This window comes from Ovis canadensis, chromosome 4 (genome assembly GCF_042477335.2).
Source record: "Ovis canadensis isolate MfBH-ARS-UI-01 breed Bighorn chromosome 4, ARS-UI_OviCan_v2, whole genome shotgun sequence".
Taxonomy (NCBI): domain Eukaryota; kingdom Metazoa; phylum Chordata; class Mammalia; order Artiodactyla; family Bovidae; genus Ovis; species Ovis canadensis.
Genome location: NC_091248.1, coordinates 83,235,678 through 83,253,480, shown reverse-complemented (window position 1 = coordinate 83,253,480; position 17,803 = coordinate 83,235,678). Strand labels below are relative to the sequence as shown.

General features: G+C 38.3%; 1 protein-coding gene across 1 annotated transcript in view; it reads left to right on the top strand.

Annotated features, from left to right (window-relative positions):
* Positions 1-17,803, top strand: part of TAX1BP1 (Tax1 binding protein 1) — a 92,905-nt gene that overhangs the window by 58,921 nt on the left and 16,181 nt on the right. Inside the window, exons 13-14 of the mRNA XM_069586765.1 lie at positions 3,632-3,757; positions 8,873-8,944. Coding sequence (XP_069442866.1) covers positions 3,632-3,757; positions 8,873-8,944 — 198 coding nt within the window. The remainder of the gene's footprint in view (positions 1-3,631; positions 3,758-8,872; positions 8,945-17,803) is intronic.

Genomic DNA, 17,803 nt, shown 5'->3' with positions numbered 1-17,803 from the left:
AAGGGGGGTTGCGGGAGGTGGCTCTAGGACACACGGGCTTCAGTAGTTGCAGCACATAAGCTCTGCAGTTGCAGCGCATGGGCTTAGTTGTTCTGAGAGCTTCCTGCACCGGGGATCAAACTGGTGTCTCCTGCATTTGCAGGTGGATTCTGTACCACTGAGCCACTAGGGAAGCCCTCAAAGTTTCTTTACCCTTGTATCCTGATGTTTAGTTTCACTTTTGAAGTGGGGGGTGTTCTGTGTACTTATCCATGTAGGCATGTGTGTAAAATCATGATCTAGGGAATTCCCTGGTGGTCCAGTGGATTAGGTCTTGGTGCTTTCACTGCTGTGGGCATGGGTTCGATCTGTGGTTGAGGTACTAAGATCCTGCAAATGTTACATTGTTGGGGGGCGGGAAATCGTGATTGTTTTCTGTTCCCCTAATATCCTTCTCTTGATAATGGGTAAAGGATTAATTGATGTTGGATGTTGTCTGTCTTCTAAGGATACATGAAAAGTCTCTGAACTGTGTAAAAAGAAAGTAGTCTTTTTTCCTATATATACTGTAATAATAGCAAAGACTTTCACCACATCCTAAAGTGAGTAGATTTGTAAAGTGGAAAAAGGGAATGTTAGCCAAGTGAATGGTTGCCTTTACTATTATTTATTTTGATTCTATTAAACTGTAATAGTAAAACATTTAAATTTTGCAGTTGTCCTAGCAGCATTCACTCTGGGGTATATAAAGGACAAAGGGAAAATGCTTCTCATTTGTATCTGATTGGGGGAAGGGAGGAAAAGGTGTTTTGTGTAGTATGTGGTTTTCGTTTGTTCAGTTAAATATTTTTTTCTGTGTTTGTTTCTCTGTACATGTGGAGAGGCAAGGGGTAATTTTTAAAGCCGTGGAATGAAGTTTATATATTAGCCCAACGTTACTATAGTAATTGGGCTTCCCGGGTAGTAGTAAAGAACCCACCTACCAGTGCAGGAGATAAAAGAGACACAGTTCAGTCCATGGGTCAGGAAGATTTCCTGAAGGGGAGGACTTGGCAACCCACTCCAGTATTCTTGCCTGGAGAATCCCATGGACAGAGGAGCCTGGTGGGCTACAATCCATAGGGTCACAAAGGGTCAGACAGGACTGAAATGACTTAACACACTATAGTAACTAATGTAAAATATTTTATGTTATAGTCTTAATAATAGTTTAATCCTTTAATAAGACTTTAAGCTGAGTATTTTTGTTGCTTCAGAAGATCCTTTTATAGAGGATTGATTATCCTTGAGGTCAAAATAGTTGTTTATGAGGGACTAAACTATTTTTCAGTAAGTGAGACAATTTTGGATGAATATTTTAAAAAACCTCATTGTATTATCAAAAGGAAGATAGAATGTGTTTTTTCCAGCTAAAAACTTCTGTGTTGTAGTACAACTGAAATTCAGTAAACTGCACATGTTTAAGGTCTGCAGTTTGTTTAGTTTTGCTGTATTTATAGCTGTGGAGCTATCACAATGTCATGCTAATGGACATTTCCACTACCTTCAAATCTTTTTTGTACCCTTTTGCAACTCATCGCTCCCTCTCTCCCCTTTTCCTGGGAAATCATTGGCTTGCTTTCTGCCACTGTAGATTAGCCTACCTTTTGTACAGTTTCTATAAATGGAATCATATGTACACTCTTCTTTTCCTGTCCCCTTTCATCACAGTTATTTTGAGATTTATTTATATAGTTGCCTATTATTGGTAGTTCATTCCTTTTTATTATGAGAGTTCATTTTTTTGCCATTTAAAAAATTGTTTTCATCTTATTATTGAGTTGTGTTCTTTATTCCAGATACAAATCCTTTGTCTGATATGTGTGATTTTATCCCAGTCTGTGGCTTGCCTTTTTATTTCCTTAATGATGTTTTTGTAGAAGGAAATGGCAACCTACTCCAGTACTCTTGCCTGGAAAATTCCATGGGTGGAGGAGCCTGGTAGGCTACAGTCCATGGGGTCTCAAAGAGTTGGACATGACTGGGTGACATCACTTTCTTTCTTTCTGTAGTTCCTTTTGGAGAAGGAAATGGCAACCCACTCCAGGGTTCTTGCCTGGAGAATCCCATGAACAGAGGGGCCTGGTGGGCTACACAGTCTGTGGGGTTGCAAAGAGTCGGACATGACTAAGCAACTAACACACAATGGTGTTTTTAGAAAAAGTTTTAGTTTTGCTGAAGTATAGATTCTTAATTTATTCTTTATGTATTGTTCTTATTTTCTAAGGAAAAAAATGCTAACAGAACTTGTAATGATTTTTTTCTTGTCTTCTGTTAAGTTTTGTAGTCTTAGAGTCTTTTAAGCCTGTTATTTGTGAATGGTGAGTTGTGGTACATACACTATTGATCCAACATTATTTGTTGAAAAGACTTTTTCTCTACTGAATTGCTCAAAGCATAAAGCATATTTCTTTCTTTCTTTTTTAATTAAAACAATTTTTTAAATTGACTGTGATGTGAGGCTTGTGGGATCTTACTTCCCTTACCAGGAAGCGACCCATGCCCCTTGCAGTGGAAGCACGGAGCCCTAACCACTGGACCACTAGGGAATTTCTAGCATAAAGCATATTAAACATTTTTTTCCTTACACAAAGCACTCAAAATGAAATTGGCCAAGTTACCTTTTCATCTTGTTTTAAAACTCCTTTCCTTTAACATTCTAAGTTGTAGAGAAGAGCAGTGTTTAAGAAATCTGCCTAGAGATTGTCTTGGTCAGGAAACCCCAATTAATATCTGGAAACAATGGCATTACAAATATGATTTTTATTACCTCCCGGGCTTCCCAGGTTGCACTAGTGGTAAAGAGCCCACCTACCAGTACAGGAGACCTAAGAAATGGAGGTTCAGTCCCTGGGTTGGCAGGATGCCCTGGAGGAGGGCATGGTAACCCACTCCAATATTCTTGCCTAGGAAATCCCATGGACAGAGGAGCCTGGTGGGCTGCAGGTCAAAGGGTCACAAGAGTAGGGCACAGCTGAAGCAACTTAGCATGCATACATGCTTGCTTTACCTCCTTTGCAAAAGTGATCTATGTTTGTTGTGAAATCTTAGGCATTATGGAAATAAAGGATAACGATGGTGAAAAAATACCATTATGATCCTGATCCCCAGAAATAAGAGCTATTAATAGTTCGGTTTATTGAATTCCTGGCAGTCCATAGGACTCTGACCTTTCACTACTGAGGGCCAGGTTTCAATCCCTGGTCGGGGAACTAAGATTGTTTCCACAAGCCATGCAGTGCAACCCCCAAAATTATATTTTTGTTTATCTTTTTCTACATAGATATCATATAAAACTGTGTTAAACAACTTTTGAAGCAAAAATAAAATTATACTGTATATTCTGTTTTGGAACTTGATCTTTTCAATTAACATATCGACACTTTTCCTTGTAATTTGTAGATCTGTTGTTCTCTTTCAGTGAATACATTCTGTTCCATTGTATGAATATAAAATGATTTATCCAGTCGTCTACTGACAGACATTTTGGTTATTTTAATTTTTATACCTTTACTATAGTGTTATAGTAAGCATTCAGCACAAGTATGTTTGTATAGATATTGGCTGAATATGGATTTAAAATCTTTTGGTAATTATACTAATTTTGTTCTAGGATGAGAAAACAAAATGCAATAAGTATGCTGATGAACTTGCAAAAATGGAGCTGAAATGGAAAGAACAAGTGAAAATCGCTGAAAACATAAAACTAGAACTAGCTGAAGTAGTGGACAATTACAAAGTAAGTTTAATATTTATATGACTTCATAATTCTGTTACTTCTGAAAAGTGATACTTTTGATACTTCTGAAAAGTGCTATCTATAATTTAGTCTGTCTAAAGTTTTAACATGGGTAACTGAGGTAGCATTTTCATAATATAGATAAATATGTACTATGTAGTTATGTTGAATGTAGTTCATTAACTGTGAACTGAGAAAGTGGTTACTCATATGCATTGTGCTTGTGGCTTTCATTTCGTGTATTCATATGGACATGACTGAAGCAATTTAATACTAGCCACATGGCCATTAAAATTATATCTCTAAATCATGCTTAAATTTTAAGATGAAAAGTGATTATGTCATAATCCTTGTTCACTTAAAATGGTTTGTGAAATTATTCTAGAGCTTTGGTGTTTTCTGGGAGTATAATAAGATCAGTAATTTTAAAAATTTATGTAAAGGTTTGAAAATTTTTAACCAAAATTTGTTACTTCTGATCATTAATAATTATGCAGGCAGATTCTTTACTGTCTGAGCCATCAGGGAAGCCCAAGCAATACAGTCTTAATTAAGAAGACTTTTTGCTGAGGTAACATTAGGCAACAAACAAGACTGATTGGTAAATGATGTTTGTAAAAATGTTGGGAAAAAAATCAGTAGGCTGTCTAATTAATTAAGTAGAAAAAATATTTTCCCTCTAAATAATAAAGTATAATCTTATATATTTTAAGGCCTGTGCATGTGTGTATACTTTGCATTTTGTGGGTGTATGATTAAAGGCCTAGAAGTTCTAAATGATTTAAATTTGTTCTGTCATAGCTAATTGTACCTGTAATCTAATTTTTAAATACAGCACTCTTAAAGACCAAAACTTACTTTGTTTGAGGTGGTACATTATAGGCTAAGGTAATTTTAATGGTGGTCAATTTCTGTTTTTAAAATTTATTTATTTTTAATTGAAGGGTAATTGCTTTACACAATATTGTGTTGGTTTCTGCTGTCCATCAGCATGAATCAGCCATAGGTATACTGCTGGTACTTTTTTATCTTCATCTGCTATCAGAATGAAAATTTGAAACTTCTTTCAGAAGGTTGTTACTGTATTTGGGATCCCTGTGGGTATTGCTTTTATTGCCTGGCAACTTCCCTTATTGTTAAAACGTGTGAATACTGAATTTATACTGAACAAAAATTTTTTTCAGATTGACTGAGAAAATGATTTAGTAAATATTTATCAAAACCTGTTATATATAAAGCACTGTGTTAGTTATGTGTTTGGTCTTGTTGTTCAGTTGATCAGCCATGTCTGACTCTTTGTGACTCCATGGACTGCAGCACGCCAGGCTTCCCTGTCCTTTACTATCTCCTGGAGTTTGCTCAAACTCATGTCCATTGAGTGATGCCATCCAACCATCTAATCCTCTGTTGTCCTCTTCTCCTGCCTTCAGTCTTTCCCAGCATCAGGGTCTTTGCAGATGAGTCAGCTGTTCGCATCAGGTGGCCAAAGTATTGGAGTTTCAGCTTCAGCATCAGTCCTTCCAATGAATATTCAGGACTGATTTCCTTTAGGATTGACTGGTTTGATCTCCTGCAGTCCAAGGGACTCACAAGAGTCTTCTCCAACACCACAGTTCAAAAGCATCAATTCTTCAGCACTCAGCTTTGTTTATGGTCTAACTCACATCCATACATGACTACTGGAAAAACCATAGCTTTGACTATATGGACCTTTGTTGGCTAAGTAATGTTTCTGCTTCTTCATATGCTATTTAGGTTTGTCATAGCTTTTCTTCCAAAGAGCAAGTGTCTTTTTAATTTAATGGCCGCAGTCACCATCTGCAGTGATTTTGGAGCCTAAGAAAATAGTCAGTCACTGTTTCTACTGTTTCCCCATCTATTTGCCATGAAGTAATGTGGCCAGATGCCATGATCTTAATGTTCTGAATGTTGAGTTTTAAGCTAGCTTTTTCACTCTTCTCTTTCATCTTCATCAAGAGGCTCTTTAGTTCCTCTTCACTTTCTGCCAATAGGGAGGTATCCCCTGCCTATCTGAGGTTACTGATATTTTTCCCAGCAATCTTGATTCCAGCTTGTGCTTTATCCAGCCTGGTATTTCGCATGATGTACTCTGGATTATGTGGGTGATCATATAAAAATGGCACAATGCTATGCTTATAGAGTTTATAATCTAGTACGGTTGCTAGACGTGAGATGGTGATCCAGTTCTTTCTCATTCATGACCTAGGTAATCATCTTTCAAACCCATGGGAAGCTAAATAATATTTTTATTTTATGAATAATAAATTAATGATAAAAGTCAATGTTCAGATAAAACATCATATTTATGGCTATACAATTGGTAAAGGCGCTTGATTTTTTTTTTGTTGTTATTTAGTGCCCTGCCTATTATTTTGTGCTGTTTAGACAAACATCCATGAGACAGGGCAAAGTGTGATGAAGTTCTACATAAACTACAAGTCTAAGTATTTTAGGGCTGTTTCAAATGGAATATTTAGGAGTTAGACATTGTGGAGAAGCTAGACCTGTGAATACACAGATGAACTGTACAAAAAAGATTTTAATGGCCCAGGTAACCATGATGGTGTGATCTCACCTAGAGCCAGACATCCTGGAGTATGAAGTCAAGTGGGCCTTAGGAAGCATTACTACAGACAAAGCTAGTGGAGGTGAGGGAATTCTAGTTGAGCTATTTCAAATCCTAAAAGATGATGCTGTGAAAGTGCTGCACTCATTATGCCACCAAATCTGGAAAACTCAACAGTGGCCACAGGACTGGAAAAGGTCAGTTTTCATTCCAATCCCAAAGAAAGGCAATGCTAAAGAATGCTCAAACTGCTGTGCAGATGCGCTCATTTCATATGCTATCAAGGTAATGCTCAAAATCCTTCAAGGTAGGCTTTAACGGTATGTGAACCGAGAACTTCCAGATATGCGTGCAGGCTGGATTTAGAAAAGAAGAACCAGAGATCACATTGCCATAATTCGTTGGATCATGGAGAAAGCAAGGAAATTCCAGAAAAATATCTGCTTCACTAACTACGCTAAAGCCTTTGACTGTGTGGATCACAACAAACTGTGGGAAATTCTTAAAGAGATGGGAATACCAGACCATCTTATCTGACTGCTGAGAAACCTATATGCAAATCAAGAAGCAGCAGAACCAGACATGAAACAACAGATTGGTTCAAAATTGGGAAAGGAGTACTTCAAGGCTGTACATTGCCACCCTGCTTATTTAACTTCTGTGCAGAGTACATAAAGGGAAATGCCAGACTGGATGAATCTCAAGCTGAAATCAAGATTTCCAGGAGAAATATCAGTAACCTCAGATATGCAAATGACACCTCCCTATTGGCAGAAAGTGAGGAGGAACTAAAGGCCTCTTAATGAAGGTTAAAAATGAGAGTGAAAGCTGGCTGAAAACCCAACATTCAGAAAACTAGGGTCATGGCATTCGGTCCCATCACTTCATTCCAAACAGATGGGGAAACAGTGGAAATAGTAACAGATTTTATTTTCCTGGACTCCAGAATCATTGCAGACAGTGAGTGAAGCTGTGAAAATAAAAGATGCTTGCTCCTTGGAAGAAAATCTATGACAAACTTAAACTGTATTAAAAAGCAGATACGTCAGTTTGCTGACAAAGTTCCATCTAGTCAAAGCTATGGTTTTTCCAGTAGTCATGTAAGGATATGAACATTGGCCCATAAAGAAAGCTGAGTGCTGAAGAATTGATGCTTTCAAACTGTGGTGTTGGAGAAGCCTCTTGAGAGGCCTTTGGACATCAAACAAGTCAATCCTAAAGGGAATCAACCCTGAATATTCATTGGAAGGACTGATGCTTAAGCTCCAATACTTTGGTCACCTGATGCGAAGAGCCAGCTCATTTGAAAAGACCCTAATGCTGGGAAGGATTGAAGGCAGGAGGAGAAGGGATGACAGAGGATCAGATGGTTGGATGGCATAACCGACTCAATGGACGTGGGTTTGAGCAAACTCTGGGAGATGGTGAAGGATAGGGAAGCCTGGTGTACTGCAGTCCATGGTGATGCAGAGTTGGACACAGTTGACTGAACCACAACAACAAAGACCTATCAAAGACCATACAGGAAGGGAGGGATAATAAACAGAGATGGCGAAAGAAAGGAGCATCTTTCTAACCGATGGAAAAGCGTTAATATAAGTTTAGAGGTCAGAAGTAGAGAGCATAATCTGGGAGCTGTAACAGTCTTGAGTAATAGGTCTTTAATATCTGTGATGGAGCAGATCATTGTGAAAGATAGGTTGAATCCAGATTTTAACTGTTTGGAATGTGGGTGCTATTTGCTGTTAAATATTTTCTAGGAGAAAAAGAGACCCAATCAGAGTGGGCCTTAATGAAAATAATTTGGTAGCATGGAGAGGATTTACAGGTGGGAAGGATTTTTGAAGGTAAGAAAATTAGGTACAGATACGCTTAGAATGAGTTGATAAAGGACCACCTCTTTTGGGTACCTTCCCCAATCATCATCCATTGAATTTATCAAGGAAAGCTTTGAATCTTGGGAAAGAACGCATGTGGCACATAAGTTAATATTTGTGATTTATTCATATGAGCATGATAGTTGAAGGCATAGAAGAAAGTGAATTTTCTGAAAATGCAGAGAGAAGAAGCCAAAGAAGAAACTGCAGAATACTTGCAATTGTGAAGAAGTGTACTTTTAAAAAGAGCATTAGAGAATGACAGTGTTGGTACCATTTCATAAAAGCCAGGAGATAAGTTTTAAGAGTGAGGCACATGCATAAAAATTGACAAGTAATTCAGGGACTTCCCTGACAGTCCAGTGGCTAGGACTCTGCATTACCACTGCAGGGCATGCAGGTTCAGTCCCTGATCAAGGATCCAGGTTCCTGCATGCTGCAGATTGGCAAAATAAGAATAATAAAATAATCTTGAAACACATCAGAAAAACAATAGTGACAAGTTCAGAGATATCAAAGAATAAGATCCAGGGAAAATACATGGATATGGTAATAGGATTTATTTAAATAGAAGGGTATAAACTAGCTTTTGAAGGGTAAAGAGAGGGTAGATGATGAAAAATAATAATGATCATTTCTTTCTCTCCTCAGCTTCAGTTGGCAGAGAAAGAAAAGGAGATAAGTGGTCTAACTTCATATTGGGAAAACCTCTCCAGGGAGAAGGTACTGAATAATGTCCTTGAAAAATTTCATACGACACTGAATGATAATACAGCTTTTTGAAGGGACATAACATTTTACAGTTATATGAGGGTAATTTTTTCTTTTTAAGTTAAATGAAGAAAAGACAAACAGGTAGAAAACACTTTTTAGTTTTATGATATTTTAAAAATATTTTGATAGAAAAATGGTTAAGTGTCGAATCTTAGTTTGACTTTTGTTACATAGTTTGGATTTAACGAATTTTGGTTTTCTTTTGTAATAGGAAACATTTTAGGAGATGTTTAATGATTTCTAGCATAACCTGACCTTCAGACAGAGCATATGTTTATAATATAAAATATACTGTATTGCAACATTTCTCACAGTAGGGTCTAAAGGGTCTTGTTATGAATGATAAAAGACACTCCTATCACTGAGAAAATTCCAAAAGTTTTAGGAGGTCAGTGCCAGGAACTGGGGACAAGACCAAAAATATTTTTTATGTTATAGTATGCATTTATGTATGTATGTATGTAGTTATGTATGTGCAATCTTCCCTCTGTGTCTCTGGGGTTGGTTTCTTGACCCCTCTCAAAGGATGCCAGAATCCAAGGATGCTGAAGTCTCTTATGTGAAATGGTGTAGTACCACTGGCCCTGAGTATCCATGCATTCTGCATTGGCTGATTTGGAGTGCCAACTGTATTTTAAGTTTATATTTGGGTACCTCTGTTCATTTGTGTGTTTATCTAATCTAATATTAATAGATACCATTTTCCTACTTGGTACTCATCAGTATGAGTTCTTTTTAGTAGTGTGATAAGAATTTTTTGCTGTTCACATAGTACCAGATTGGGTCAATGGGAACACCTTCAAACTGGCTCCTGGTATGCCCCAGTATCAAAAGGATGGTGTTGGTTTTTTGAGCGCTTAATTTTTTTCTAGCACTTAATTTTTGCAAGATATTCTCATATGTTTATTTCACCACTCATCTTTGGAGTTGGCCATTTTTTATAAGAAAGAATCTTAAATTAACTTCTCTAAGGAGTTCTGGTTGTTTATTATTGGGAAATGCTGTTTAGAAGTTATCGCAGTAATTTCATCTGGCTATAGAGAGATTATCAAGATGAGGATGTTGGTTGTGTTGTTCTTGTTGTTTTGCCATGCCATCTGGCTTGCAGGATCTTAGTTTCCCAATCAGAGATCAAACCCAGGTCCTGGCAGTGGAATGGTAGAATCCTAACCACTAGATTGCCAGGGAAATCCTCCTTGTCTTCCTTAATTCCTGTTTATACACCTATTCCTCAGTGAGAATCCTGTGGCCAACGGAGTTAGCACATTTAATCTATTTGGTAGTTCCAGTATCTCACATAAAACAGTGTCAAAACTGCTAGAGCTATATCCATTAAGACACAGAAACCTGTTAAGAGTAGAATTCAATTCAAGATTGGTTGCAGTTCTTCCTTCCCCACCCCATCCCTGGGTTGTCAGTGTATTGCGTTTGAATGTTACTCGCGTTAGTTCTCTCTCCCTCACCCTCTCATCCTCCTCCCTACCTTCAGTATATGGTAACATAAAATGACAGGTGGGTTAGGTTGCACTGTTGCTCAGTCATATCCAACTCTCTGCAGACCCTTGAACTGTAGCCCGGCAGGCTCCTCTGTCTGTGTTTTCCAGGCAAGAATACTGGAGTTGGGTTTCCTATTCCAGGGGATCTTCCCTGCCTAGGGCGTGAACCCATGTCTCTTGTGTCTCCTGCATTGGCAGGTGGACTCTTTACAACTAGTACCACCTGGGAAGCCCTAAATGGTGGATTGAAGCTAATTAAAACAATAGTAGCACAAATGAAGAGTAAGAAGACAATTTTTTATTTCTGGTATGAATTTTGGTCAAGTGTATTTCAAAGTTAAAGCAATGATGACCTAATTAGATTTGACAGGAAGTTGACAAAATATGTATCTTAAATGCTGAAGACCATTTTGTGAAATATGAATTTACTTAAGTAATTTTTGGTAAGAAACCCAACTCCTAAGTGTATTTTGTGCTTGGAGTTACTAGCTAATGTTGGAGAGAAACAATCAAGATACTTTGTTTTTATACATTTTACATATATAAAATATGTTTCATATATAAAAATACAACACAAAATTATATATTTATATATAGAATATATTTTATAGTTTTGTAGTTTCATATATGATAGTGAAAGTGCTGAATGGTTACAACCATCTGTACATTTTGCTGAGTTACAGATGGCTCAAATCACAGAAAATAATATATAGTGACTTATTAATTATGCTGCAGTTTAAATAATCTTGCAAGACTGCAATCAGCGTGTTAGATGGGGCTCTGTCATCTCAGTATAGACCTACTCCTGAGCTCACTTGTTGCTGGGATTCATTCCTTGAGGGTTGTTCAGTAAGGGCCATACTTCGTACTCTGCCATCTTCCAATCTTCCATGAGGTCACTCCTCTCCTCTCTTTTTTTATTCCTCTTCCCTCTGCTCTGTGTTTGACAGAAGATTATTCAAACCACAGGCGGGTAACCTTTAAAAATATAAAGTTGATATGTTTCCTTGCTTGAAGACCCTTATGGGCCTCCCATGTACTTGTGCATTTAAGATAAATGACAAAATTCTTTTTTGTGCTGTGTGGCTTGCAGGATCTTAGTTCCCTGACCAGGGATTGAACCCACACCCTTGACAGTGAAACCATGGAGTCCTAACCACTGGACTACCAGGGAATCCCTCCAAAATTCTTAGTACCGATTATAATCTTTTATATGACTAGCCTCTCTCTCTAGACCCATTTAAAGCCACAGTTTGTTTGATTCTCTATTGTAGAATTCCTCTCGGTAGTAGTTCTGAGTCTTAAGCTTGCATCAGAATCATCTGTATGATTTGATAAAGCACAGCTTTCTGGGTTCTATTCCCAGAGTTTCTGATTTGTAGGTCAGGGATGGGGCTTGAGATTTGCATTTCTGACAAGCTGCTGCTGATGGTGTCGGTCTGGGGACTGCACTTTGAGAACTGTTATAGTCACTCTGGCCTTAAAACTCATGAATTGCTTTCTTGTTTCAGGGCCCTTGTTCGTGTACTTTGCCAAGAATATTCTTGCCTACGATTCTTTGGTAGTTAACTTTAAACTAGGGAAGTCCTGGAAGAATTTAAACATATATAAGAAGAGAATAATGTAATGAACTCTGTTGTATTTCTCACCCAGCAATAAACAGATGTTAATTTTGGCCATCTTACCTGTTCAACCGTTTCCCTTCTGTCTTAACCTGGTGGTATTTTTTTCAAGTATATCCCCAAATTTTTAAATATTTTCTTCTAAATATTTAAGTACTCCTGCTACTCTTGACTTTAATGCTTAAAGTCTCAGGTTAAATGACTCTTCTTCACAGAGGCCTTCTTTGACCTCTCATTCTAAATTAGATACCTCTATTAAACTTACACCTGGGAACTGCACTTTTATTTTACAGCACTTACCATAATTACTGTAACTAATACTTATTTCTGTACATATTTATCTTAATTAAAACTCCCTTCACTTAATTATAAGATCCATGAAGACAGGAATCATGTCTGTTTTATTCACCATGGTATTTGTAGTCTCTACTCCAGTATTCTGGCCTGGAGAATTCCATGGACTGTATGGTCCATGGGGTCGCAAAGAGTTGGACATGACTGAGTGACTTTCACTCATAGTGTTTGATATTTGAAGTTAAATATTTGTTGAATGATTAAACAAATTAATGTTAATGGGTCAAACATAATTTATAGCATTTGCTTATAAAAACATTTGGTAAAAGAAATGTACTGGCATCAGCAGTTTTATTATCAGTTAATACCCTACCGTGTCAGGAATGCAACAGAAGTAGGCCAGTTTGCTTTCTACTTCCTGTCTTCTTGAGTTACTCTTAATTTTCCTGCTGGTGACACTGTAGTTTTATATTACTTTTAAAGAGTGCATTTATAAGAATTTCTTTTTGCTATTTCAGCAACTTGCTTAATGTTTGTCTTTTCCCCGTGCTTTTTTAGAACGCTTACCCCTCTCTAAGGTTAGGATTAAATCCTTTTCCTTCAGCACTGAAACCTAGATCCAAACAGTGCCTGGGATAAACCAAATGATAATTAAGCGTTAGTTGAGTGAGTTTAAAAAAAAAGATGAATCATCATCTAACAGAATGTGTATTTTACTTATTTTACTTATTTTGTTTCCTGTCCATCTTCCCTGCTCTAGATACGGACTTCACATGAGCAGGAATTTTTGTATGTTTTGGTTGTACCTGAATCTCTAGTTCCTGGAGAGCAGTGCCTGCCACATATTAGATACTCAATAAATATTTATTGAACATTGTTGTTGTTCAGTCACCCAATTGTGTCAGACTTTGCGACCCCATGGACTGCAGCACATCAGACCTTTCTTTCTCTCACCATCTCCCAAAATTTGCCCAAGTTCATGTCCATTGCATGGCAATGCCATCCAGCCATCTTATCCTCTGATGCCGTCTTCTTCTGCCTTCCATCTTTCCCAGCATCAGGGACTTTTCCAGTGAGTCAGCTGTTCATATCAGATGACCAAAATACTAGGGCTTCAACTTCAGCATTAACCCTTGCAGTGAGTATTCAGGGTTGATTTCCCTTAAGATTGACTGGTTTGATCTCCTTACCGTCCAGGGGACTCTCCAGCACCATGGTTTGAAGGCATCAATTCTTTGGTGCTCTGCCTTCTTTATGGTCCAGCTCTCCCAACCGTATGTTACCACTGGGAAGACCACAGCCTTGACTATGTGGACCTTGCTGGCAGAGTAATGTCCCTGGTTTTCAGCACACTGTCTGGGTTTGTCATGGCTTTCCTGCCGAGAAGCAAACGTCTTCTGATTTCATGGCTGCAGTCACCAGCTGCAGTGATTTGAGAGCACAACAGGGAATCTGTTACTGCTTCCCCCTTTTCCTCATCTATTTGCCATGAAGTAATGGGGCTGGATGCCATGATCTTGGAGACGGAAATGGCAACCCACTCCAGTACTCTTGCCTGGAAAATCCCATGGACGGAGGAGACTGGTGGGCTGCCATCTTTGGGGTTGCGAAGAGTTGGACACGACTGAGCGACTTCACTTTTCACTTTCATGCATTGGGGAAGGAAATGGCAACCCACTCCAGTGTTCTTGCCTGGAGAATCCCAGGGTCGGCAGAGCCTGGTGGGCTGTCGTCTGTGGCGTTGCACAGAGTCGGACACAACTGAAATGACTTAGCAGCAGCAGCAGCCATGATCTTAGTTTTTTTAATATTTGATTTTAAGCCGACTCTTTCACTTTCCTCCTTCACCCTCATCAAGAGGCTCTTCAGTTTCTCTGCCACTAGAGTGGTATCATCTGCATATCTGCGGTTATTGATGTTTCTCCTGCCTATCTTGATTCCAGCTTGTAACTCCTCCGGCCTGGCATTTCTCATGATGTTCTCAGTGTATGGATTAAACAAACAGGGTGACAGCAGATAGCCCTGTCGTACTCCTTTCTCAACCTTGAATGAATCAGTTGTCTCATACAGGGTTCTAACTGTTGCTTCTTGACCTGCATACAGGTTTCTCAGGAGACAGGTAAGATGCTTTGGTATTCCCATCTCTTTAAGAGCTTTCCACCCTTTATCATGATCTACACAGTCAAGGGCTTTGGTGTAGTTGATGAAACAGAGGTAGATGTCTTTTTGGAATTCCATGGCTTTCTCTATGATCCAGCGAATGTTAGCGATTTGACGTCTGGTTCCTCTTTTTCAATAACATAGTTATTGAACATACGTGTGAATAAAAATTCATTGTTTTTTAGAGTTGCGTGCTCTCTAGTATCATAAAAATATATTTAAAAGTAACTTTTAATAGTATTAAGTAATTTAGTATATCTTAGTTAGAAACTCTATCAATTTAAATTTATTTAGAAATTTAATATATCTTAAAATGTCTTATGTCATTCCAAAAACCACTGCTTAGAATTATTTACCATTTTCATACTGTTTCAGATATTCTGTATAACCCCCTTACTAGAAATTTGAAAAGGAAAGAGAAAAGAAAATAATAAAGCAGAAAGAACAGTGGCAAAGAATGATAAAAATGATGGTGGGAAGTATTTTATTAACTATTACCAGAGAAAAAATTAAAAATATCTTTAAAGTAAAACTGTTTCAAAATGTTCTTTAATATCAGGTACCTGACTAGCAATTTTTCTGAATTTCATTTCACATTACCAGATGATCTCTTCCTTTTTGAGAGTGGAAGAGTAATATTTATATCTATCTATAAATGATTAACAGAGAAGGCAATGGCACCCCACTCCAGTACTCTTGCCCGGAAAATCCCATGGACGGAGGAGCCTGGAAGGCTACAGTCTGTGGGGTCGCAAAGAGTCAGACACGACTGAGTGACTTCACTTTCACTTTTCACTTTCATACATTGGAGAAGGAAATGGCAACCCACTCCAGTGTTCTTGCCCAGAGAATCCCAGGGACGGGGGAGCCTGGTGGGCTGCCGTCTATGGGGTTGCACAGAGTCGGATACGACTGAAGCAACTTAGCAGCAGCAGCAGCAGCATAAATGATTAATGGAAGTTGTCTCGAGTATATCTGTGATTTTTGTGGGTGACAAAGGCAGTGCAGCTGCTGCTGTGTTTTTTGCCTGCATTCATAATTGAAGAAAATGATAAATTTAAGTTAGAAGTTAGTGAAAAGATGCATATTTTTTTTTTCCATCTAAGTTCATGGATATCCCAAATTCTAAACATAGATCCTTTGGAGGGGGGTGGGTGCATTGTGAATATAAATTTAAGACTCTTCTCTAAGGTAACAGTTGTCTTCTGATTTGCCAAACAACCCAATCAGAACAATTTTGTCCATGTTCCTATATTTTTGTTTAGCCTGCCTCCATTTTCCCCCATGAGGAATCAAAGCTGCTTATCACTCCTGTTCTTACCCTTATATTATTTGCAGAGGATTTATTGCATCTTTGATCATAAAGGAGTGGAGTATGAGCCTAGAGTAAACTCTTTATTAGGTTGAAATTCTCTATGATGTTCCTTGACTGTATTAGTGCATGTATGAATCTTTTGATGAAACCCTGACTTCATTTAAGTAGTTTATTGTTTGCTTATAGAAAAATGGTCCTTTAAATTGATTTGTACTTTTATAGAAATATTTTCTCATGTCTAACTCTTTTGCTGCTTTCATGCCTTTCCCCTCCTCTTTTCTTGAATCATCTTTGAAATATTTTTAAAATTTACTCTCTTCCTTTTTCTGTGTTCACATTGTCACTTTCACATCCTGAATCACTACAGCAGGGTGAATGGGTTTTTTGATTGGCAGGAGATGAGGGAACATCCATTGAGGGCCTGCTATGTTTTTTAAACAATCCCCTCATTTCTCAGTAGTCCTCTGAGGCCTGCTGAAGCTAAGTTCCTCAGGGTTATTTGTACTGTAACTGTCAAGCAAATTCTGGTCTGAATCCAGTCCACCATGTCATGCTGCCTCCCTAACTGTTTGTACATTCAAGTGTGCTCGCTATAGTTTGCTGCTGCTGCTACTGCTGCTGCTGCTAAGTCGCTTCAGTCGTGTCCGACTCTGTGCGACCCCATAGATGGCAGCCCACCAGGTTCCCCTGTCCCTGGGATTCTCCAGGCAAGAACACTGGAGTGGGTTGCCATTTCCTTCTCCAATGCATGAAAGTGAAAAGTGAAAGTGAAGTCACTCAGTTGTGTCCGACTCTTAGCGACCCCATGGACTGCAGCCTACCAAGCTCCTCCGTCCATGGGATTTTCCAGGTAAGAGTACTGGAGTAGGGTGCCGTTGCCTTCTCTGATAGTTTGCTAGATTAACCTTACTAAGAACTGTTTCATGGTGGTGGTGTTGCTGTTCAGTGTCTGACAGGCCCATTGTAGTAAACAGTATAGGTCTTAAACTGTATGACAGATCTGGCATATTGCCCTTGAGCTGTGTTTTTAGGTATATTTCTTCTACTTTTAAAATGAATCCTGTGTTCTAGGTAAGTCATTCACTTACCAGTCATGAATTATGTTATATTTCTTATGCCTTCTCTACTCTTTTCACATGCTTAGGAAGAACTTTTAACTTCCATTTCTCTTCTCAAGCCTAAATTGACTTGCATTTTTCATGTTCACCAATTTTGCTCTCAGGGCTTGCCTAGTAGCTCAGATGGTCAAGCATCTGCCTGCAATGCAGAAGACCTGGGTTCGATCCCTGCTCCAGGAAGATCTCCGGGAGCAGGAAATGGCAGTCCACTCCAGTATTTTTGCCTGGAGAATTTGGAGGAACTTGGCGGGCTATAGTCTGTGGGGCTCACAAAGAGTCGGACGTGACTGAGCAACTAACACACAAACTAGTTTTGCTCTCAATGATAATGACTTACTTCATTTTAAGGCCACTTACCCTATTTTAAATTCACTTTATAGGTAAAAATTTAACATAGTCTCACCTTGAGTACTCCCAAGGGATGACAGTCAGCAAAACCAGCTAAATTTTACTTTACAGATGAAAATTTTCATCCTTACATCCTTTGTTAATATTTTTGGTTGATTTTATTTTGTTAAACCGCTCTATTGAGGTGCAATTGACATATGATAAAATTCACCCATTTTAAGTGCAGTGCAGTGAGTTTTGGCAAATATATAGTTCTGTAACTATCATTACATTCAAACTATAGAATGTTTTATTGCTGCACATATATGTGCTCATATGTACTCAGTTCCTCCAACTACCCCCCATCCCAGACAACCACTGATCTGCTTTCTTTTACTCTACAGTTTTACTTTTTCTAGCATTTCATAAAAATATAGTCATACAGAATTTATTCACTCATTGATTATGGACATTAG